At 39.1% G+C, this 23,906-nt stretch overlaps 1 protein-coding gene across 4 annotated transcripts; it reads right to left on the bottom strand.

The window, feature by feature from the left end:
- Nucleotides 1–46: 46 nt before the first annotated feature.
- camsap3 (calmodulin regulated spectrin-associated protein family, member 3) lies at nt 47–23,364 on the bottom strand. Of its 4 annotated transcripts, none has more exons than XM_088007619.1 (17): nt 22,842–23,364; nt 15,598–15,860; nt 9,586–9,726; nt 9,307–9,393; nt 7,893–8,031; nt 6,784–6,923; nt 6,623–6,698; nt 6,456–6,516; nt 6,299–6,354; nt 6,055–6,127; nt 3,954–5,973; nt 3,740–3,864; nt 3,228–3,508; nt 3,015–3,108; nt 2,634–2,758; nt 2,424–2,542; nt 47–2,334 (listed from the first exon to the last, which is right to left on the bottom strand). In XM_088007619.1, exons 1-17 carry the CDS (start codon nt 22,972–22,974, stop codon nt 2,035–2,037), a joined length of 4,233 nt encoding a protein of 1,410 aa, XP_087863745.1. In that variant the 5' UTR covers nt 22,975–23,364; the 3' UTR covers nt 47–2,034. The 4 variants fall into 4 exon arrangements, with proteins under 4 accessions (XP_087863745.1, XP_087863746.1, XP_014838864.2 ...); XM_088007620.1 differs by having other exon boundaries at nt 6,055–6,091; XM_014983378.2 differs by having other exon boundaries at nt 6,474–6,516; nt 22,842–23,363.
- Between the last annotated feature and the right edge of the window lie 542 nt (nt 23,365–23,906).

Genomic DNA, 23,906 nt, shown 5'->3' with positions numbered 1-23,906 from the left:
GGGAAAAATAAAAATGATTAAATAATGGAAAAAAAATCAATGTGGATGATTTAAAAAGGATTTTATTTTTCTGGTCCAGTTGTCAAGGAGTCACTTAATGAAATGAACATACAAAATGTACTGGCAAATAAGAAAACAGAAGAAAAAAAACTTATGACATCTTTTCTGAAATGGCAATTTGACATATAACCTTCATTTAAAAAAAAAAAGAAATGGAGAGAAAAGGACAGAGAACCTCAAACTAAAAAATAAATTTGTCAAATAATTCAAATGGAAATAAATATACCTCTGGATGATGTGGGGAGTTTCAGAGAGAATTGCACAGAATCAAAATATAGTCTTCACTACCACATATGAAGCTTTACAAGTTGATAAATACAAACATCTATTAAATCTACACGTAATCCCCCACACACATACTTAATCAACATTTTATTTCTTATTTATGGTTTCAACATTGCATCATCCACAGGAGTCCCCTTCAAACAGCACATTACATGGAGGCATTCTGTGATTTTAAAAGAAGGTAGCTGCACTGTAATAGTGCTGCAAGACTGCAAAGAAAGAGCTGATTTTCAAGATTTTCTGCCAGCACTGAATTAATCAAGAAATTCTGGAGTCATTTTTTTTTACTAGCACTGAGGAAAAAAAGAAAAAGCTTTTGGCATTTTACATTCCCCAGTTGTACATGAAGGAGTCTCAAGAGACTGTGGGGTAGACGAGGGCTGTTACAGTCCAGAATGATCCTTCGTTAAGAAACCTACTGTTTATATGCCTGGACATATAAACAGGGAATAATGCATTAGGAAACAAGCTCAGTGACCTACATGATTTATTTATCCTAAAACAGTATCAGGAACTTCAGCTGTTGAACAATTCAAATTCGTTCTCATTCACTCACCGTCATCTCAAACATACATCTCACTAATGCTTAAGCAGCAGGCTAGCTTATTTGTAGCTCACAAAGGTCAACTTAATTTTTACAAATCGTCAAAAAAAGTATTCAGCATTCAGTATATATTAAATCAAGATTGATTATCATTGTCATACAGAGCTTTATCCAAGTATTGATAAACATGACGAAGCTCTCCTTCATCTTTGTCCCCTCCCTGGAGCTTGCAAGACAAGCTCAAACCATTATTTCCATGAAAAAAAAAAAAACAACAACAGAAAAGTCACAGGATATTTCATTCTTCTTTCAGCTCTCAAAGACTCGATCAATTGCTAGCAAAACACATGTCAAAAAGTATATAAAAAAAACATCCAGATGTCTACAGCTGAAGGAGTGGAGTGCAGAAAATATGGGGCACAAGCAGTTGAGTGTGTAAAGCAATCTGCAGTGAAAGTAGCCTCTGGTAAATCTATGGTATTTTCTGGTCCTGACTAGGAGCGGCTAGCGTGTGCCCTACATTCATATGAGAGCAGCGTTAACTGCCTATACATTTCAGCCTTCATTTCCAATCAGAGTAGAGAGCTGAGCCATGTGTCTCAGTATACTGGAGGGAAACGGAGCCCTGGAAGAAGAAAAGGCAGCGAAAGGAAACCAAACCAAAACTTTGAGGGGTGGGAGCTGCTTGTACCCAAAATACTGTTGTGCGGGCAAAGGCAGTGTAATTCCTCCCTCCCCTCCCTTTTCGAGTCAAAAAAACAAGACTCGGACAAGGCAGGGTAAGGCAAAGCATGAGGAGGAAAAGGGAAACAGTTTTTTCTTTTTTATCCAAATGAAATTTGTCCCATTACATTTTACAATCTGAATGGATCATTCAGAACCTGTCAGAAGCTCTGGAGATAAACTCTTTTAGCTAGAGTGGCTTATTTAAGGAGTGATTGACTCATTCTCTTGGCAAGTCACTACTTCGGTTCTCAGGGTACAAGCTGATAACGGGGAAAATACCTGAGCAGTCGTTCCATTTTTTCCCCCTCCCCAACAGAACGATCCGACACTCCACACTAGCCAGTGAACCAAAAAAGAAGAATGAGTCTACTGTGTATATTTCTTGAATTGTAGCATCTTTCCCAACCATAGGCGAGCCTTTAATTTGGGGTGTTCAACTTTTTAGGTGTTCCTGGACGCTTTTGCCAAAAGTGGTTAGGAATGGTGAAGGCATCAACACTCATCGACATGGTTTTGGACGGGATGACGGTGAACTGTTTACGGTCAGAGCTATACTTGTAAATGGACTCCACCATCTCAGGTTTGATGTTCCGTGGGCCAATGCCAGTCAGCCGGTCCATGTCCTCGGTTTCAGGGTTCATGGTGTAAACTGCTCTGAATTGGCAGCTGGCATCTCGGAAGAGGATTAGGAAATGGTTGGCTGCGCTTTTTTCCATTTCCTGAAAAGACAAACAAAAACACACACGTAGAGTTTGCAGGTAAGCGCGTGGGCCTCATGGTGAGACCGTAACGTAGCAGCATTGTTTACCTCGACGATCTTGTTTTTTTGTGGTTCATTGACCTTGCCAGCCAGGCAGCAGCGAGTGATAGCATTATGGATGATGAACTTGTTGGACTTAAAGCTCGGTTCCTTGTATAGCTTTGGTCCTGAAAAACAGTTTTCACACATGATATGCTGTTCTAATAAAACAATGCTCACATTTTTACAACAAACTTTAGCCATGAATTTATCAGCTACCTGTATATTCTGGAATGGAAGCTGGGGAGGAAATGGTGGATCCATTTTCCCAGTCTTTTTCCCCATTCTGGGCACTCCTTCGCCCTGGTGACATTAGCCGTGACCGAGAGGGAGAGTGTGATCGGCTAGAAAAAAACCAAAAACAAAACTATAAGTGGGTTACAGACATTAATTGTCACCATCACCTTTGCACCTGATAGCACTGATAACGACTACCACAGCAACTGTAGCTAGAGACGGAGAAACAAACAAATAATGAAACCACTTGTTCATTGTAAAAATCCATTATCCAGGTCCTCTTTCTCTGATGGCTATTGCAATGTTCCAGCATTTAAAGCCCCTACATGAATAAATTTAAACCATCATCTCCGTGTATGTTACCTTGGAGATTTCCTGACAGTCAGCCCTCCAGAGTCATTAGCCATAGAGGACAGGTTCATCATTGAGTGGAAGTTCCCTTTGTTCAGCCTGTTTCCTGCACAGAAAACAACAGGAGCATGTTATAAAAAAACAAACAAACAAAAAAAAACAAGCAAAAGCAGAGAAAATGTTTCTAAAACTTAGAAATTTGGTGGTGGTGTCGGAAGCCTTTACCTTTAACGGGACTATTGGACAAAACCGAGTCATCCCTGAAAACCGTCTTAGGTCTCTGTTTCTTCACATCACGGACTGTTGTAGGTTTCTTCCTTAGTACTTTGTCCAGATCTTCCATAATCTTCAGTTGCTGTCGTCTCTCATACTCCTGCCTGGTGAAGTCTCCTCTGCGCTGGGGAGTGCCTTCTGCTGGTGGGGTACGTGATGCCGGAGGGGTGCCTGGGGTCTGGGGTGTTTCTTCATTCTTGCCCCAGCCTTCAATGATCATCCACTGCGGCTTGCTAAGAGCAGAGGGAGACAGAGAGCACAATGTCAAAATATATAATACTGGGGATACAAATATAAAAAAATGCAAATATGATTTAAAAACTATAATCTAAACATATATGACTGTACTTGAGTCATTAGGGAGTGCCTACTTTGCTAAAATTGTTTTTATTGTATGCACCATTGCTGTTCATATTTAGTAATACGACCAGCTGCATAAGTGGAAAAAAGAAGAAAAGTCTTACTTTGATTCTTTTTCCTTCTCCTGCTCAAGTTTGCGTCTCTTCATCTCTTCGGTTCTCCTTTGCTGCTTCTCAAGAAGAGCTGCTCTTCGCTGTGCCATCTCATCCTCTGGTCGATCCCCGTCATCCTACAAAAAAAGTAGACATGAACAGCCATTAACATACTCACCTAAACCGTGGTTTACCAGATACCAAAACAATGAGATGTAGCACCAACCTTGAAAAAGAAACCGACTCCTGCCTTCGATTCGGGCTCCGTTCGATCACTCATTGAATCTGATAATGTGTCAGGCACTTCGTCATCCTCTCCCCTCTCTGCTCGCAAGGCAGAGAGTGAGATCTCAATTAAACTACTCCGTTTGCCATTAGACATTCCAGCTGGGGCTTCACTCTCGAAGGAGCATTCTGAAGGGGCACCAGAGCTGCATCCTGCACTAGCAAGCCCTTCCTTCTTTACCAGGGGACTGTGTGAGCGACCTGCCTCCATGTCCATGCTAAAAATACTCTGTCCATCATTGGAGCCTACTTCTGACAGGGCATCGTCTGCTGCAGGATGAGGAGGTGGAGTTGGTATAGGAGTCAACGAAGGTGTGGGGACGGGAGTGGGCCCAAATGAACGTAGCTCATCCAGGCTTTCAGAGTTGCCTATAGAGAAGGAGGATGAAGTCTGAACCTGGGATTGTAAATGATTTACTCGACGAAGATGGGGGATACGGTCCACATTCTGGGGTGGGGTGAGAACCCTTGAATCCTTTGGGAACTTTGTGTCCATTTGGCGACTGTGTTTTGGACTTTTAGGGGGTACAGACTGAGCTCGTCGATGAACTTTAGGAGATTTAGGAGGAGCAGACGGGTTTGCCATTTTGCGTGATGGTGAGGGAGAAGAAGAGGCTAAATTCAAACCTCGGGTGGATTCTCGTGAGACGCGTGAAGGAGGAGCCGAGTTGGAAGGCTTAGGGTCGGCTGGAATAACCCAAGATTTGTTCGTGGACGCTGCAGGTTTCTTCTTGATTAGTTGATTCTGCTGTTCACTCAGTCGCTGCATGTCAGTTTGCAGGGAGGACAATGCTGCGGTTAACTTGGACACAGCGTTGTTATAATCCCCTAAAGGGGCTACTGTTTTTTCACCAGGTGTCTGACTGGCCTCTTTGAGCACATGTCCTCCTCTACCACTTATTTCATCCTCCACGAAGAGGCGCTGTTGATCTTGTTCCTGCCCTTCCTCCTCCATTCGAGCAAGTCGTTCCTCCAAAGTCAAACGTGAAAGATCTTCTTCTCCTTTCTCCTCAGAGTCAACATCATTCTGTTCTTTTTTCAACTGTAGAAAAGCACTCTTCCCCAGTCTTTGACGATGCTTTGCAAAAATGGCCTCAATACGTTTTTTCTGGGCTTCGATGGCTTTTCTTTTTTCTTCAAGCCGAGCTCCCAGTTCAGTCATCTCATTATTTAGTTGTGGGCTCTTGCTTGGGCTTTCTTCAGACTTTTGTGCCCAAGAGGTCATCTGAGGGGAAGACGTGTCGCTACCTTTAGGAGAATCCATGCTCTGTTTCTTTTTGCGTTCTGCAAAGCTGGTCATCTTCACGCCACTGTCGGGTGAATCCTTAACATAGCCAATGGAAGCTGGTGTGTTTGGAGTCGACTGGGCCTTTGGCAGGTCTTCTAAGGCATCCGAATCTAAACTGCCATCTCTCAAGACTGAGTCATCATCCCGTGAACATCCTGAGGTGTTTCTGGTGCGAGCTGGCTCCCTGGTGGACTCTTTAGGCTGGTACATCATTCCTGAGTGCGTAGGGGCAGAGCAGCTTATGGGGGTCAGGTTGCCATCATATCTAGAACTTGCAGGATCGTCAGGTGAGTGGAGGTAGAAGCCATCAGGAGCACCATCAGGGTGTAATCTAGGTTCCATCTTGCCTTCATTGTGAATTATTTGGAGAGCCTCTTCAATGGTGGGCACCTCTCCAGTTTCATTCGTCTCAAGTCCGTTCTCCTCAGCCAGCCTTGGAATAACGGGAGCCTGTGTGGCCCATGATGCTCTCTGAGGACCGTTTGGTCCAGGGGCTTTACCAACCAAATGACTAATGTCTTCAGGAGTAGTGTAGGGCTGATTCATGCTTTGGCCTGCTGGGTTGAGTTGATCTGAGCTCATAGAGCGGGTTATTACAGGGTTGCCCATCACTATATCAACGTCACTGTCAAGGCCAAAAGGGATGCTGAAGGATACTGCTGACAAGGGCCGACTAAGAGAAACAGGAAAGCAAGTTCAAGTAAAAACAAACTGGTGGATGTAACCGTTTATGTACTCTGTGTACTGGCACTACCTGAGAGGTTTCTTGCTCCATGTCTTTCCAACTCCTTCTATATGAGACATTGAGGTAGACTGAGTCAAAGGTCCTGAGTACAATGGGACACAGACAAACACGTAAAGGCATGCAAACATCACAGGGATGCACACAATAACCAAACAAAATATGCATGAAATATATATGTAGAAATAAGGACACAACACCACAAAACTGAAACTAAAACAAGGACTGAGGGGAATCAAACTGCCTGACTTAATACCTGATGCAGAAGAAGAAATGGGGAGAAAAGGCTTCTTGAAGATGTTAGGAGAAGTACTGAAAAATAGAAAAAAAAATGTAGTTTTAGCTCTCTAATTGTTGGACAACTCTAAATACAAAATAAATATTTATTAAATTTATTTAAAATAAATAAATACATCAAAACATTTCTGTACCCGTTACCACTGGTGTTACTCTGCGTCACTGGTGTGGATTCATCTGATGAAAATGGAGAACCCAGTTGAGTACATGTTAGATCCATTAGGATTTCATCTTCGGAGTAATGCTCAACATTTACAAAAGAACCCAAACCTGTGACACTCACCGATTGGCTGAACAAATTCTGGCCTTTGTACTTCAAACCAGTAAAGCAGTTCAGACAGGAAACTCAGAAAATTGAGCTACAGGATGACACGCATCAAGTCAGACATTAGAGAACAATCATGTAGTTTTAATGTACAAGTCAAATAATGACAGAGTGGTTACCTGAAGCTCCTGTGGTGTGTATAGCATATCTTCAAGTGCCAAGTGACAGCAACCCTTCAAACAGCTGTCACAAAATTCTCGGATGAACTGCAGGTTGTACAGGCTGTCCGATACCGACATGGAGTCCTTCATACAAACATCTTACAGAGAGGAGTGAAAGTGTTAAACTGATAGACATGACCTGTAGTCATTATATTAACTCAAGTAATAAGTAACTAGGATCATTAACTCAAGTAATAAGTAACTAAGGTCAATTTGGAATGCATGTAATTGACATTTGATCGGGTTGAATTGACTTTTTTGTAAAGTGCCTTGAGACAACATTTGTTGTGACCTGGTGCTTTGGATATAAACTGAATTGCACTGAATTGTGAACTGAGGTTATCACACTACTTGTGGATTCCAGTATAGTTATTTAAAGAGCCGTTCCACTCGTTTACATTCTGAACTACAAGCAATATGCCATCTTCAGTGTTCCCATGTGAACAGATGTGCGAAGAGGCATTTACCAGGTAAATGGTTGGTGATTTGCGTTCTCTGTTAATAGACCAAGGAGGACCCGTACCAAAAAAAAAAATAATAATTAGAAATAGTTTTCAAAATGCCTCGAAATGTCTATTTATTCCAGAAATGTATGCCAAGTTTAAATTCCATGTGAAATAACCATCATTACAATTAAGTATCAAGAATAAGTCTCAGTTTTGTTTTTCGCTAAACAGGACACTCAAGATTAATTTTTCTTTATTGGAAGTTCAGTCTCATCTGTTCTGAGTTTTTCAAATACATTTAACAAATTATTTTAATATTTATAGGTTTTTATTTGTTAATAGGAACATTTTTTAAAGTTAAAGGTATTGTTTTTTGTCCAAATTTATATATTTAATTAAACAGTTGACCAAAAAAAAATTGGATCATGCCTTTTTTGCTAGAGATAAAACAAAGTTTAATTAAATTAAAATCAAAAACATTTTGTCAATCTCAATGGGAATTTAGTGTTGTGTTGTTCTTGCTGTATGAGCTGCTACCATCATCCACTTGTTGAGCTATAATTTGTATCCTGCTAAAAGCCACTCTGTTAAAGCACAGAATTAAAAAATATATGTCAGTACCTTCAAGCCTTAGTAGTCCAGGGCAATAGTGATGTATGACAGCAGCAACAGCACAACCACTGGAGAGATCTTTAACTTCATTCACCTCTGGAAAGATCGGTTTCACTTTGGACTGAATTTTATCCTTCCTGTAGCGGAGCTATGAAAACAGATAAAAAAAAAAAAAATCAAACTAATTAATATGACTACTAATAACTTAATCTGACGTGTTAGTCATTTCTTTAAGGACACACGAGTGCACTCTTGTGGCCACCTGTTGCTTGCGACAGGTCAGAAATTACTTTTGAATCAAAGAAAGAGGACAAATAAAAAGTACAACTAAGGACATGCAAAAGGAGGTGAGAATGGTTGAGTTTGTTATTGAGGCAAAGACAAAAACTATTTCAGAGATAAAAGGAAGTGAGAAAAGGGGGTCAAGAGAGCCTCAAGAAAGAGAAAGAGGAAAAAAAATTTCAGGTAGTACTGCAGAATACAAAACAAGGCAGGAACCACCTGCCTAAACTCCTCGATGGTAAAACCCGTGCAAACAAAAAGCACCTAAGAAACTGGCATACACATGGCAGTCAAAGTCCAGCTTTTTTTAAAACAATGATTCATGCACTCTTCATGTCTCCATAAATAATGCCTTCTGGACCTATCCTGAAACTGCATTGCTGTTATACTTTTAATCAAGTGCTGTTCAGTGCAAACAAAGATTTGATGCAAAAATGCAAACTCAAACCGGCTCATGGGCATTAAAAGAACAGACCTGATCAGAATTTTGAGAAATTTGATGAGGACACTGGAAGGATGGACGGATATGGATGCAGAAAAGAGGAGGGAACTTACAGGAACAAGTTTCCAATACCAGCGTGTAGGACACTGTCAGAGCAAAGGAGAGAGTAACAGAAAAAAAGAAAAAAAGGAGGAGAATGGAGAACAGGAGCACAGGGACAGGTATTAAGATCATAGTGGAGGAAAAAGACAAACCGGACAGCTTCTTGAAAGTGCAAAAGAAATTTGCTTTTTCAAGTGCTCCATGCCTGAGGTTGTTGTAAAGTTTGCAGAAGTCCACTTTCATCCTATTTTGTGTATTTCTCCCTTGTTGCTTTTATTTTACTAGATATTACTGATCCTGAACTTTCGTCTGTTTACAAAAAACAGTTCTTGTGAAAAAGGTGAGTGTTTCATCCAAAAGCAAAAAGGCATAAACTAATATTTGTAGCATTGTGCTAATTATTGGCCAATACTAAAACTCACTGACTTCTTAAGATTAACTGTACCTGAAAAAAAGTCACTTAGTTTACAAAGTTTACAGAAAATTAATTGCACGGATCAAATGTCTTCTTCTTGTTTAAATATAACCCTTTTAAATAATCCTGAAAAGATTCAGAGGTTCATGTGCCGAGTTGTTCTGGATATCAGCAATACTCACAGAAGGCTCAACAGGTTGGGGTTCTGTTGTTGCTTGAGACGAGTCAGTCTGAGCTCCTTCAGTACGATCTCGCAGCTTCTGGTTTAACTAAGAACAGATTATCAGAACTGTTAAAATCCATACTAACCATAGATATTTGTAATAAAACATAGAATAAAATCATACATCACAAGTACATCTGAATTTGCATAATATGTCTCCAACAAGAGGGGGATAAAAATAAATCAATACGTTCAAAAATAATAGAAATCTGAGTTTAAGACTTGTTTTACTCCTTACCACGTTAACCCAGTGAAGCAGAGCATCCTCCCAACTAGCAGCTCCATCCAGTAATTCAGCAGAGCCACACGACTTCACTGCAGTCACAGTCTCCATGGCTCCCACCGCCATCAAGGCATCTATCACTGCAAGATGGGCATTCTGCAAAAAAAAAATCCCAAAAGACAAAGAAAAGGAATTAAACTCATCATCAACTAATTAGTGAATACAATATTTTTTGAACAGTTGTTTTTAATCAATAGATATCATTTCTGCCCACTGCAGGGCTGTCACTGTTTACTAGGAGTATCCTCTAGAGGTCACTATAACCCATTGGTTGACCAGGAAAAAAGAAACGTCTCAAACTTTTTTCAGCAGGCAAACACAAACAGTAGATGTGGGTGAACTTTGGACCTGTGTTTGTACATTCATTAAATCATTAAATAGACAGCAGACTTGTAATATGATAACACACACATCCTAGAGCCGTCACTCTTCATCTATTTTCCCTTTTTTTGTGTTACCTTTTACACAGTGAAATATTTCCATATGACTCATGTAAAAAACACACATGTAGGATATGCCAGATGAAAAAAAAAGGCTGCTATGCAACAACAAGAAAACACAAATAGAAAAAGAAAAACCCCATGAAAGAAGAGGTGAATCTTATTAGGTTTAAGACTAAATTATGTGTTGAATGTGAGTTCAGAATATAAATGAAAACATTCATATTTGCAGCTATATCCGTTGGGTATTTCCTCATGCACAGGAGGTCATTACAGAGCTCATTAAATGTAGTACCAACCTTATCAGCTCAGTCAAAGCGAGAAAGTTAATTCTTTAAACCTGTTAACTTATTAGTAGTTGTGCTCTGCTTGCACTACAGTGTTACAATTCAAATATATCTAAACCTATTTTTTTCTAGTTTATTCAAGTTTAATAATGATTTTTTTTTTTGGTTTACCATCAATGTCCCAGAGACAAGAAATTTTTATTTAGACCAGATATAATTACAAGTCCTTACAGAAGGACAAAACATTTAAAAAGTAAGATTACAATTATTTGCACATAAGGTTACTCTTTTAACAGCTTGTCCCTCATCCTCAAACATATAAAGCTGTTCTGCTTTTGTTAATTACTTACAAAAGAAAAGACTGGTCAAAATCAACTCATTCCTGTCAATAGGCTACCCAGTTGATCAACACTTTGGAGCTTAATCTGGGAAAATCATTGCCTAGTTCCTTTAACTACTAACAAATACACTTGCCAGACATCCTTTCCCTTTTACTTTTGCCCAGATACGGAGTAGTAGCAGTGTAGCCGACAATCAGCCTGGCATACATGTCTGCCTACTGAACCCAGCAGTAAAGTGCTGACCTGGGCAGACCCCTGGCAGAGCAGGCTGTGCTAGGAAACATTTGTCAGATAATATTGGGTTATTCTGTAGACGAGTCATTCAGAGCAGCAACTGAGGCCCTAGCTGGTTTGCCCTCCAAATACTGTTGACAAACTAAGAAGCTGTTACTGTCATGGTTATGAAATACAGCTTGCCTTTTTGGTAAATGCAAACGACCAGCTCTTTGCTTCCTATTAGATTTGAGGATTGTGCATATGATTTTATTAACCAGTGTTAATAACAGATAAAACACTTCTTGTGTTTTGCAAAATGATCTGTTAATAGATTTGGTAGTTTCTGTTAAATGTAATCTATATTACTTACTGCACAGTGCATGAATGAAATGATAAACAAGCCGTCATATGAATGTCAGGAGTATTACTGTCCTCTTCAGAAGCTGTGACCACAACAGCAGCAGTTGTAATTTGTCGTATAATTTTTTTTCCACAACGTTTAAAGTACAGTGAAAAAAAATGCAAATATTAAAGATTCCCTCAATGCCCACTACTAAATAGATACAAATATGAAACATGCAAGTGTGGCGTCTTGCACGTTTCAAAAATGTTCTGCCTGTGAGATTCCCACATCTGCCTGTTCAGGAGACGTAGCTCAAAACATTTTGCACTCCACTAAAAAGGGAAATGTTCTAGAAAAAAAAAATACTGTAATGTATAAAAATATTATTAAAATCTATAAAACACAAAGTACTTTCTAATCATAACAGATTTCTACATTTAGCTTTAGATTTCTACCACAGCTCAACACGAAAGGCAACAACAACAACAAAAGCCACATGTGTCCCCGAATGTGGCCAACTCTGCCTTTGTTGGGTTATGTGATTTTCAAATGACAGTGGTGATTTAAGATATTAAAAAAAAAAAAGTTAAACAGAACAGGAAGAATGAGCTGCAGCCACTTGCAGATTTGCCACTGCAGGCCCAGGGGAGTTTGCTAAGCTAAATCACAAGGTTCCCTAATGAGTAGAGAGAGAAGCCACTCCAGCACACAGCTCTGAGCCTGCCAGATCACCATAACAACCAGCCAGCTGACCCATAATGCATCTGAGTACAAGCCTGACTGCAGTACTGATTTGTGCTCCTGGCTTAACCCTGGTTCTCTGAAACATCCTGCACCTCTGCAATATATTTGCAGAGAGCAAAAATAAACAACAAATCACTTTAACATTAAACATCTAAAACATGATTACAAAGTCTACTTTTACAGGATATTTGTTAAATAAGGAAAGAAAAAGGAATAATGTTGATCTTTAGACAAAGTCATGTTGAGGGGATTACGTCTGAAATATGACTTAACCCCATCCCCCGTCCCTGCCTTGTTCCTGTTTGATGGGGAGACAAACAGGGGGATCAAGCAGGCCTGGGGCCCAGCCAGGGATTTTGGAAAAGAGGTTAATACCCATATGTACATGAACCTTGCACTTAACCACGGGAAATCAGCTCAAAAATAAACGTACACGAAAATAAATGCAGCACATTTCAAAGATTAATTAATAAAAACAATTATTTTCTAAAGAGCAACAGACCAAAGCAGAATAAATGGTATAAGGTTATCATTATATTAACGGTTTCAGCCAAGTTCTTGACTGATGTTCGCTTAACCAGAAACCTGCACTACTCCCTAAGACTCCCTAAGACAGTGTGTCTGATATAACAAACGCAATACAGGACAAAAATGAAATCTAGCTACGTTGGGATCAACTTTATTACATCAATGTCAATACCAGATACTGTAAAACTGCTTCAAGGTGTGACTAATCAGTTTGTGTTGCACCCACCCATCCTGGCAAACCCTCACTAAAGGTGAACATAAAAGGCAGAGCTGGCATGGCGGGAGAAGCCAGCTAGACAACAAGGCTGATGGTTTTCAAGTCACACCTCTCATTTCACAATCTTAACAAGCATAACTCACATGGCTCAGAGTTACTCAAATGGTTCTGGTACATTTTTTGTTCAAAAAGCACTGCAATCATCCACTTAACATGTGAAATTGGGGGTCAGTGGTCATCTCTAGGATGTCGGCCAATCATGAAAGACGACTTCAGTCTATATATTAGATTATGCCTAATCTTCAGAGATCTTTATCCTCAATCTGAGGAGTAAGGGGGGCTGGGCAGATGCAAGCAGAATAACCCAAATATTGATAGATCCTCATTGACTAAAATATAGAAGACTTTGATTACAACAACAAACATCTTTACTTGATTAAGAACATTTTACAAAATATTAAATGAAGAAAAATCAAGATAAAACATAAAAAAGTAGGATCCATCTTAACTAAATAACATTTTTTCTTGATTAGAAACAGTGTACACTTTAACAGGGGAACTATGTCTCTGTTTTTATTACAGATAACCAAAGCTCCAGCCTGATGTAGATGCAAGAAGAAACAAAACATCGACTTTAGTTGATCTGCCGTGTTTGGATTTAAATATAACCCAATTTTCCAAAAATCAGTAAACAACGCTAATGCAACAACCTTGACCTTTCCACATGAAATCTGCAATGTAAAAGCAAATTACTTGGCCGCAGCAGTAGTAGAGAAGCATAGCTGTGAATCCCATCTAGAGAGAAATGTGAAGCTTTAACAAAGAGCCAACCTGCAGCAGATTGCCACTGCTGCAAAAGCTGTTTTACTGGCAAGGAACCACACTGATGCTCCATCCTTGTAATACTGCAGCATGACCCACTTTCTATGCTTGCCATAAAAGCTGCACTGCCAGTCACTGGCAGACAAACTCCAAAAGTGGTCCATAACTGGGGGATAATACACTACAGTACCAAATAGCGACTGGAGCAGTGGCAGAGACAGTCAGAGAAGAGCTTTATGTCTAAGTGATAACGCAGAGAACAGCCATTGTCTAAAGTGGAAAAAACAGAGATGCACTAAATGCATTAAATGACAACCATGAATGACAGATACCTGTGTATTTACATTTACAAATCTTTTAGCTTTCCTTTAGTAGGTGTCAAGACATGAAATTAGAAGAAAATGGCAATTATCAAAAAGCTTTTGAGAGGATTAAGAAAGCACTTGATGCTCCAATGTGCTTGTTATTGTGCAAGTATGATGCTGAAAATATGCCGGATGTAAATAATCAGAAAAAGACGTGAAAGGGTAAATAGCAAAAACATGGCGTCTTTTGGTTGAAAAAGCTTTATACAGTTGTAAAACAGTTTACCGCTCATCTATACTAGAATGAGGATCCAGCTTTAAAGAGCAAATAGTCATAAATCAAAATAAAATAAAAAAGAAGTACTGACCAGTTTTCTGCAAGAACTGCTTCAATTGATTGTGGGGCATATTGCTCCAAGGTTGAAATTTGGCTCATCATCAGAAAACTAGCCCATTCCAAACACCAACAACTCTTATGCCTAAGAAGCATTCTTTGCAAAGTGGAACAAAATCCAAAGTGCTGCCTATGGAAGCTAGCAGGACAGCACTGTAACCAACAACACTGTCGTCCCACTGATTGTGCATTCCTGTCTTTTGTTGTGTGTAAGCTCATACTGACATGGTATTAACCCATCTCTGCTGGATTCAGTGAACAGCAAGATTTCATTTTTATGTCACTGAAATGCAACCAATGGCTGAAAATGAGAACAAAAAAAGACTGCTGCCATCAGGTGTACAGTACAAGCTGTGGTACCAAGCAATCGGCTGCAGTGGAGCAAACATGAGTCCCTGCACAACAGTGTTCCCTACAAATCCCAGAGGAGGGCCTCGTTTTCAAAAACAGCATGTGTGTGCACAAATTTTATGGGCTTTTGATCGGTGTAAATGGTATGGTTTATATAAACTGCACAGTAAACCGTTTTAAATGTCATCTACCCAACACAAATAATATACAAAAATTATATTTTCTCTATATGTAGTAAATTCATTTTCAGGCTAAAGAGTTGTGAGCAATATAATGTCACAAGAAGAGTGAAAGACATACAGAGAGGCTTTGTCAGCAGCTAAGAGGACAAACCTGTTTCTCTTGATTTAAACTCACTGAGCCAGCTCAATGTATTCTCTCAACACAGCAGCTAAAGTTTCACTAGAACTCTCTAGCTATTGTTCTGATCTGGACCTTCTATTGTACATGGACTCCATCTCCCTCTCACACCCTGAAAGTAAAGTAGTCATGCCCTCGTCCTTGCAGCTGGAACCACTCATCTTTTGAGATCAGTTAGGGACGTGCATGGCACTGGGGGAAGGGCTCAGTGAGTAAGGGTCTTTTTGATGTCCTTTAATCCCCAGAATCAAAGCATAAACATGGCCCAATAACAGTAAAGTGAATCTGACCTCTTCTATTTTGTTCTGAATAACAGAACTGGCTTCAGTAGAGAAACATAAGGCACGAAAAATAATAAGCATATCATGCACACAACGTATTGCTGTTCATTACGTTACTGTTCTGAATTTGAGCAAAAACTGCTCTTTACATTTTTGCCTAGCGCTGGATTTTGGAGGCAGTTTAGTGAATAAAGAGGTGATGCAGATGTCTGTGCAATTACCCATTTTAAATATTTTAAACATAACTAAAAATCAGTTGAGTTTAAAGTCTTAATTTAACCCTGTTCTGCAAAAACAGGTAAAAAAAAATGCTCCACAAAAAGTTTGGCAGACATTACCATTTTGATAGGTTTATATTGCAGGTCTGCCTCGGTCACTGTGGATCCTTGATCTTTGGCGACTGCACCTCTCTGGGTGAGGATCTGCAGCAGGGCGACATTGTCTTTGGGCTGTGCCTCCGATCCAGTACTCCCCATTACGATGCTGTAGGTCCGACAGTACAACTCTGAGGACTGCAGCAGGCGTGTGACTGGAGGTTTAAGATGCTCCTGTTCATACTGGTCACAGTAGAAGGGGTCACGCAGCTCTGCAGGGACATTTTCTATCAATGGACAAAAACAGATTATGATTAGATCAATTAGCATTTTAAAACCATAGTTTGGTAACGGTCATTTGTAGGGCAGGTACAGGTTATATAACAGACAAATAACTCAAGAGTAATTATAAATAACCCAAATTAAATGGGTGTTAAGATATTAAAGTCACAAGGATATGTGTAGGTAAAGTTATGGAGGAACTACTTAAAATATAAAATTAAAAAGGGTTGAGCTAGAATCCTGTTTAACCAGGAAACACCTTCTGGAAGATTAAACGGATGTCTAAGAGGTGATGCACTGTTCATCCACACCTGTAAACAAAGCAGAGCAGAGCCTTGAGCACAAAAATAACAAACCTGAGGAGTTTGGAAATGAGCTACTACACTTACTGAGCAAAACTACGACTTAACAAGTGGAAGAGGGAACATTTAATTAAGCCAGAAGTGTGCAAACCAGATTTTGAAATAAGGCTCTGGAAGCAGATATAAAATAATACAAATATATTTGTATAACAGTGGGATCTTGCATTCAATCCAAAGACTCAAGGTTAGCCATGACCGTCACACTTATGAAGTAAACAGAGAAAATTTGTCTACAACCAAACAGCTTCACATATCAGATGGCAAAACACTTTTGTAGAAAAAGACAGAAAAACTCCCAAGGAAGGGCATAAATGGAAACAAAAACATTTCCTGGATGTCAAGTGATACGGAAAGTAGAATGGGTTTAAACTTTTGTAGAAAAAAAATGTGTGCCTTATATGAACAAGTTATTCTTGGTCCTTGTTTATTGAATTGTAAGTTGGTGCTTAAGTAGAACTGCAAATTATTTTCATACATTAACTAAAACAGTAAAGAAAAAGAATTTGCTTGATATATTTTTAAGCCCAAAAAATGTGTTAAAAAATTATCACCCTTACCATTTTCAATAACTTCAGGTAGAGACCAACACAAAACAGTTAGCTGGTTTCAAAAGTTGCCTTCAGACAAATAGAGGGGCAGATTAAGCCTGCTGTTTATACCACCCAGTTATAATTACAGAAGTAAGTAGAAAAACAAACATAACGATAAACTCAAGAAGTTGGCACTCCCAAATTACGAGATGCCCTGCAGCTTTTTTTCAATGTCATTTTTATTGAGTACATGTGCTTTTCTGAAACTAGCTGACAATTTTCAGATATTAATTGAAGGTGCCCGACTTACTCAGGTCAAAATACCAAGAGGCAGTAAATCAAATTGATTTCAGAGAAGCCTGATTTTTGATTACCTTTTCAGGATCTGTTGCAATCTTTAAGAATCTACTCTTAGGATATAATACCATGAAGCGTTCAATGTATCTGACAACGGGGAGATCAAAAAATTTAGTTTGTCCGTTAAAAAAAAAAAAAAGTACAGATAACCTGAGAGTTCTATACAGCAGGTTTTGTTGTGTAGTTTTTAAAATTCCCATCTGCTCATCAACCACAGGAAGCTAATAAAGAGTCATCTTTCAGTCACAGTATTGTTACAATGTACGTATTTGCAACAATACAGACCCAAAAAAATAAGAAAAGCAACATTCAAAAACATAAAAACAAAGTCTGAACATTAAATTAATTCTTTGTCTCTGTGGTTGCATATTAACTTATAATTGGATTTTAAATGTATGGTTCAAAGTGAAACACAAAGATACAAAAGAACTTGGCAAGTTTTAAGTGACTAGATTTACTGGAAAAAAAAAAACATTAAAGAAAAATTACAAGTAATACACCTTAAGAAGAATTTGCTGAATAAGCATACGCAACAAACTAATGGCTATAACTTCCCAGTTCCAACCTTCACCTAATGCACCAAGAGTTATGACACACCTTTCTCCTGAAAATCTTAATAAGAAAGAAAACTAAGCACGTCTTTGAGTATTTAAGATCTAGATTACCAACATTACACTAGAAGTAATGTGTTAAAACCGTACTCGACACACCCACAAATAAAGCAGTTTTCGAACAAAAACATAGGGTGCGTTCACAATGCAGCCTGAAGTGACCCAATTCCAATTTTTTTGACGTAATGCGACCTGTATCCGATCTTTTCATGGCAGTGTGAACAGCACAGGTCGGATTCTTTTTCGAATGCGACTCATACCCGATTCAAATGTGACCTAACGTTCAGGTCGCATTCATCCGAACTGAACGTCACTGATTCTCAACAAATCTCACTATTCTGCGTCCTGATACTCGCAAGCGAGAAGAAAATGACAACCATGACGGCTATATGAAGATTAAGTTGTTAATATGCTGCTCCGGCCAGACAACAACTTCAAATATGTAAGCTAAGCTCCACCGTTAGCTTCCATGTTTACTTCCGCAAACACTGAGCACTTCTTCTTTTTATGGCAGTTGACAGAACACTGAGAACGCTGACGTTATTGCGCCCTCTAGTGCGCATGCGGGACACTTTCAGGTCGTTTGCCCTTTCACACTGCAGAACGCATACAGATCGCATTTACTGGCAGTGTGAACGGCCCCGGCAAACAAAAAAAATCGGAATTGGGTCACTTCAGGCTGCAGTGTGAATGCACCCAATGGTGTCTGTAAATAAGTGTCTCAGAGTTCAAAGGTCCTTTAGAAATGGAAACATCAGCAATGAAAGCCCAGAAAACATTTGGACCTTTGAGTCTAAAACTGATCGTCACTCGTTATATGTGTTCCAATATTAAAGTCTCAAAAGCTAAAACTCCAACAGTGCTCACATTAATGTTATAAATACCTGTCAGCAGCTAAAGTAGTTAATGTATACATACATAAAAATGCTGTAAAATCTCCCCTAGAAGGCAAAGTGGATGCAAATACCACAACTCAGCGAGATGAGAAAGACTGATCTGAGAATAATTTCCCTATGTGACTTACCATGAACAATGACTTAATCCGTCACATATCAATTTAAAGCCAGTGGCACATTTCAAGTAGCAGATGCATAAAGAACTCACTATGAAGTCAAATTTTTGCCATTTAAATCCTAATGACAGTGAAACAAATGGGAGGTTATGATATGAATTCAACTTATAACATAGCAAAACAACATAATTTGCTGGTATTGAAATGCATACAATTGTTTAAAACCATTTTTATTTAAAAAAATATATATATTAGTTTGCCTAGGCTGGTGCAAGAACCTCTCGTTTTTACAGGTCATGAGTCGGTGCTTTATCTATTAGCTTGAGTGAGAAGGCAAAAGTCAAAAGTTTGCAAAGTTTATTGACTCAGTCAGTACCACTGTCAGATTACTCCAGGTAAAATAAGGAAGCAACTGTCCATCTGTGGATCAAATGCAGTAAATCCTGACAACAGATGCAGCTCACTTTGACCTTTTCCTATTCATGCTAACAGAAAAGGTAACTGAGCAGATATGCAAAACAGTTATTTATGGAAAAACTGTAAAAAGCTTTGAAAAGTCTGGAGGAACTGACAATTTGCAAGCAAAGCTGCAGTCAGGTCTGCTTGTGCTAGCTGGTATCTAAACTGACGTGGACAGTTGGATAACAGGGAACGTGTCCCTTTTCATTGACGGATTGAGCTAGTATACCGGCGGGGTCATAGAACATTAACACATCTCTCAAAGTGGTCATAACACACAGCAGAACAGGCTTCTGTGCAAAACATTGGCACTCAAATGTTCAAAGTAAGAAAGTTTCCCCAGAATGAAAGAACAGCATCCTTACAGTTTAAGAACAACAGATTTAAAGAAGGTCTGATGGGCAAATGCCTGCTGAAAACTTTTAAAAACTGTTATTTAGGGAATAATTCACTGACATTCAGTGTATTACTGCTTGTTGTTTCAGATTTCCTCATCATGTGGCTGAAAGGATCAAACACGTATGATTACCGGGTTTTATTTTTAGAACAAAGCAGGTACTGTTCTGTTGTCCCAAAACTTAGCTCTAGTCAGAAGAGCAATGATAGCAGCCCACACTCCATGTAACCACTCAATCTCAGAACACCACCAACAGAGACCACCATAGTTAATTTTTATCAACTATATTTCAGAACATTTAAATTCAAACCACACATTGATCATCATCATTACCGATGTGCAGCGGCGAGGTTTGCAAGTTAAAACTCCAGTTTAATTTACATTAAGATGAAAAAAGTAAATACAACAAAACATTTTCTTTGTGTGACTAAAACAGTGTTGAAAGCAAGCAAATACTGATCTCTGAACCACAATCCGATTGAGAGAGAAAACACAACATATGAAGCGTCTCGTCTTCACATGCCCTCAAAGATCCACTTACGATGAACATGCTAGCCCTGAAAGCCCTTTGTATCCTGTAACATTAACACAGGCACTGCTCTACTGCAGCACGCGAGGCTTAATTGCATTAAAGGGCCAGTGTACACTGAGCTACATCCTATAGGGTGAAAGTGATTACGTTACGACCGCTTCAGAAGTAAACAGGACAACACTAGAGGAGAGGGCAAGTATGCAATATGAAGAGATGATAGAAACAAACTCTAAATTAGATCTTGATGCACTTCAAATCTAAGTCCCCTATAAGAGAGTGGTAAATGACCTTTCTTACAGTGGTTCATACAATAAGGAGTCAATTTTCAGGTATTAACTCATCTTTGAAAGATATTTTACATAAAATCTGAGAATTTGTACAAACGTCTGTCTGTAACTCATGAGAGTACGTCAATAAAATACACATTTACACTAAAACAAAATGGCTTAAGTCCATGGGTACAAAATGATTTGTGTATAGGTTTGAAATGGAGAATACAAAGGCACAAAATGGCTGTATGATTTGGCAAATGGGTAAATTGACCTGAAGTCCCTGAAATTTAAAGTAAAATTCAGCAACAGTGTGAAAGGCTTGGTCTTAAAGAAAATCACCTTGTACACAATTTAAACTTTCTGACCGAACACTAACAACAAGCAAACATTCTAGACCAGGCATATTCAACTCTAGCCCTTGAGGGCTGGCATCCTGCAACTTTTAGATGCGTTTCTGCTTCATCAAACCCGAGTCAAATGACCCGGATGTTAGCAGGACAATGTAGAACTCCACTGTATACTGTATGCTTAATTGAGCCAGTTGATTCCCACTTAAAAGTTGCAGGACATTGGCCCTTGAGTACTGGAGTTGAATACTCCCATCCTAGATATTACCAGCAATATTGTTTTTTTTTTTAAATATGTTACCAGACAACAAAAAAACTGTTTTATTATACAACAGCATTAAAATAGACATAAACACGTGGCTTAAGCAAACTGAAGGCATGCAAGTGTTGCTTATTGAAAAACAAGCTTCCTCCTAGCCTAAACAGGTAAATCTTGAGTTTCATTCCAGCTTAATGGAGCACTAGCTTGAGTCACCCTCAGATGATTTGTTAATCATTTTTCCATAGTGACATTCCATGTGGATCATGTTTTCGTTACCTATTTAAATATCCAAGTTCATTTTTGAAACAATGTCACAGTCCTCTAAGAATACATGCAACGGATCTAGATGTCATTGCCAAAAGGTAAAAGAGAAATTAAAATTCTAGTTCAGTATTTTTAGCCTTTTGATTATTTCCTTGAATGCTCCTTTGCTTAAATGAATAATGATTATGTTTAACCTACTTGCTTGTCCTGGTCCCTGAGCCTTAATACCTTTTTTCATGCCAACATAAATATTTTAATTCAACCTTTTAAGCAGATTATTATGACTAAATAGAGATTTATTTTTGAGGAGCTTATACATTCGATGACAAAGCTTTTCGTACATATCTTAGAAAGGTCTTTAAAGACTGCCATTAAAATGTGTTAAAATGTCGTCTATCGTTTTAAATAAGCTAACTGCCCTTGAAAAGCTAAAATGATCCTGGGCTATCTGTCCTAACCAGCTGAATTTCTGGGAAAGGACTTGATGTCATCCTGAATTTGCATGATTCTACCAGCAAGGCCATTGAGTTGATTAAGACAGAAACTAAACATGATCACAGTGTTTTGTTGTTATATCCCCGTGGCTTGGCATGACTTTGACCATAGGGTGTGGCTGAGGTGCTAAACTGAGTACACAAAGGTGGCAACAGCCTGGAGTCTTAAACACAGGATCAGTGTAGCACTGTGTAACAAAATAGCTCGCATACATAAAACAACTTTATTGGCAAAATGAGAAAGATTTGTAGTCTTCTCTAAACCTTTCAGTACATATGATTAAATTACCTTAAAGTCAATTGCATATCACTTCACTGATGAGAGAGTCGTTTTTGTAAAATTTAAAGTCAACTAGAATGAAAAGGCACACATGACTACTTAGGTGTCTCATTTCCTCTGTGTGAGTTTTAATGTTTTCCTAGTTGGTGTTCTAAAACAAAGCCACACGTCAACATATCAGGGTCAAAGCTGACAAGAGCTTAAGCAACCCAAACACATATCTGAGCTGTATGTAAAAATACTACTTATTTTAAGTTGGAAGTTTCCTGCATCACAGCGGCTGGATGGTTTGTCAATCAGGAGTTTTGCTGACTGGAGAATGTCTAATAATCTAAAAGCTGCCATGGAGGAATGCAGAATATTATTTAACAAGGGAATTCATCTACCCCTATTGGTTCCACAGTTCAGTCTGCCTGGTTTAAGCTGCTATTATCACAGATGAAAGAACATATTTGAGAACACAAATGCCTTGTGTACCATGTCTGTGTAGCCTGTCATTTCAGACCTCAGGGCTGGTATTAGGACAGAGTGGTTAGCTTGATAAGGGAGGCCTACAAGAGGAGGCCCGTTTCTCTGACATACATACCCAAAGAGACAATAAATGACATGTGTCACTGTCCCAAAAAAATGCATACAGTGCCAGCGTCCTCTTTTCACATGCGGCTCTTTGTGCTAAAATCGTCGAACAATATAAGCATGTGCATGTGCGTTTCACTAATATAATGTAAACACATTACCAGACAACAAAAGAATGGAGGTCCCGAGTAAAACAGGATTTTAAGCCACCAGGCCCGAACAAAAACCTACCTGAACTCCCGTAGGACTTCGCCAACAGCCATCCTACACTTGCGCATATTTTTGATTTACTGCAGTCATACAAATCCAATGGCTTTATGTCTGGGACCACAAAAGTCTTCCTCTTAGTGGGAGAGTCCACCATAGCGGCACTGTAAAAAAAATTCGGAAGCGATGCTGGCAAAAAAATATATGCAAGAGTGTATAAAAATACTCAGGCAACCATTCTTTTAGTTGAGTATTCCACACGACCGCAGGGCTGGGAATACGGATGTGGTTTCAGGTTTTCCTCGGGAAATATCCGCCCCAGTTTGGCTTTCCAGACAGCTAATGTCCTCTTCTACGTCCTCCCGAAGACGAAATATCCGCTTAGTTATACTTTACAATTAGACACAGCTCAGAAACACCGAGATGTTTCAGAAAGCCGGACTATTCCCAATCGTTTCTGCCTCTCTTCGTCCGCATTGCTGTGTTGTCAGTTCACTGTACACAGCTCCACTTTAGTCCAGGCGATGAGTGACTACCAGGTGCTCCACACTGGCATCGCTCGCTCACCCAACTGGCCAATAGGAATTAAGGATGCGCCACGAGGGCGGGCCCTCCTTGTGAAAGGAAACAGCAGGTAGAGGTGTGGTGGTAGTTTTGCTACAGGTGCATCTGGTATGTAGATGAACCCCTGAGGGGACAGCATTTTATTGCCGTAAGCTGTTGGAAGTTAACTTAAAGTGCAGATTATTCGAAATCTGCTCTTCTGTGATTACATTTCAATGCTTTATAAACTCCAAACGAAAAAAAGTTTTAAGTGTGGAAATCACACTGAAAAGTATAGGAAGTCATACTGAAAGTAGTCAAAATGCACTCCTACGCAAAACTGAAAATAGTAAACGTATTATGTTCCTGGAGATTATTCACAATATTTTATTCAATGATAAGTCTAATTCTGCCATTGCCGACTTGGTAAAAAAAAAAAAAGTGAATGTATAGGTCCATAAATAAAATAGCTTATTATAATATCAACACAACTGGTGGTGATTGTTTTATATATATATATTTTTTTTTTATAATTAATCCTAAAAA

The sequence above is a fragment of the Poecilia mexicana genome, unplaced genomic scaffold, assembly GCF_051168715.1.
Source record: "Poecilia mexicana isolate PSO_F unplaced genomic scaffold, ASM5116871v1 scaffold_8, whole genome shotgun sequence".
Classification (NCBI taxonomy): domain Eukaryota; kingdom Metazoa; phylum Chordata; class Actinopteri; order Cyprinodontiformes; family Poeciliidae; genus Poecilia; species Poecilia mexicana.
The sequence above is the reverse complement of the archived record's forward strand: the minus strand, read 5'-3'. Positions and strand labels throughout refer to the sequence as shown.

Bases quoted from the DNA above. Each gene is read 5' to 3' on its own strand.
- camsap3 (XM_088007619.1), bottom strand. From the start codon at position 22,974: ATGGTGGACTCTCCCACTAAGAGGAAGACTTTTGTGGTCCCAGACATA. The intron at 15,861-22,841 runs GTAGGTTTTTGT...GTCCATTGATAG, and splicing joins GAAGTCCTACGGGAGTTCAG to AAAATGTCCCTGCAGAGCTG. The intron at 2,543-2,633 runs GTAGCTGATAAA...ACTGTTTTTCAG, and splicing joins TTCCATTCCAGAATATACAG to GACCAAAGCTATACAAGGAA.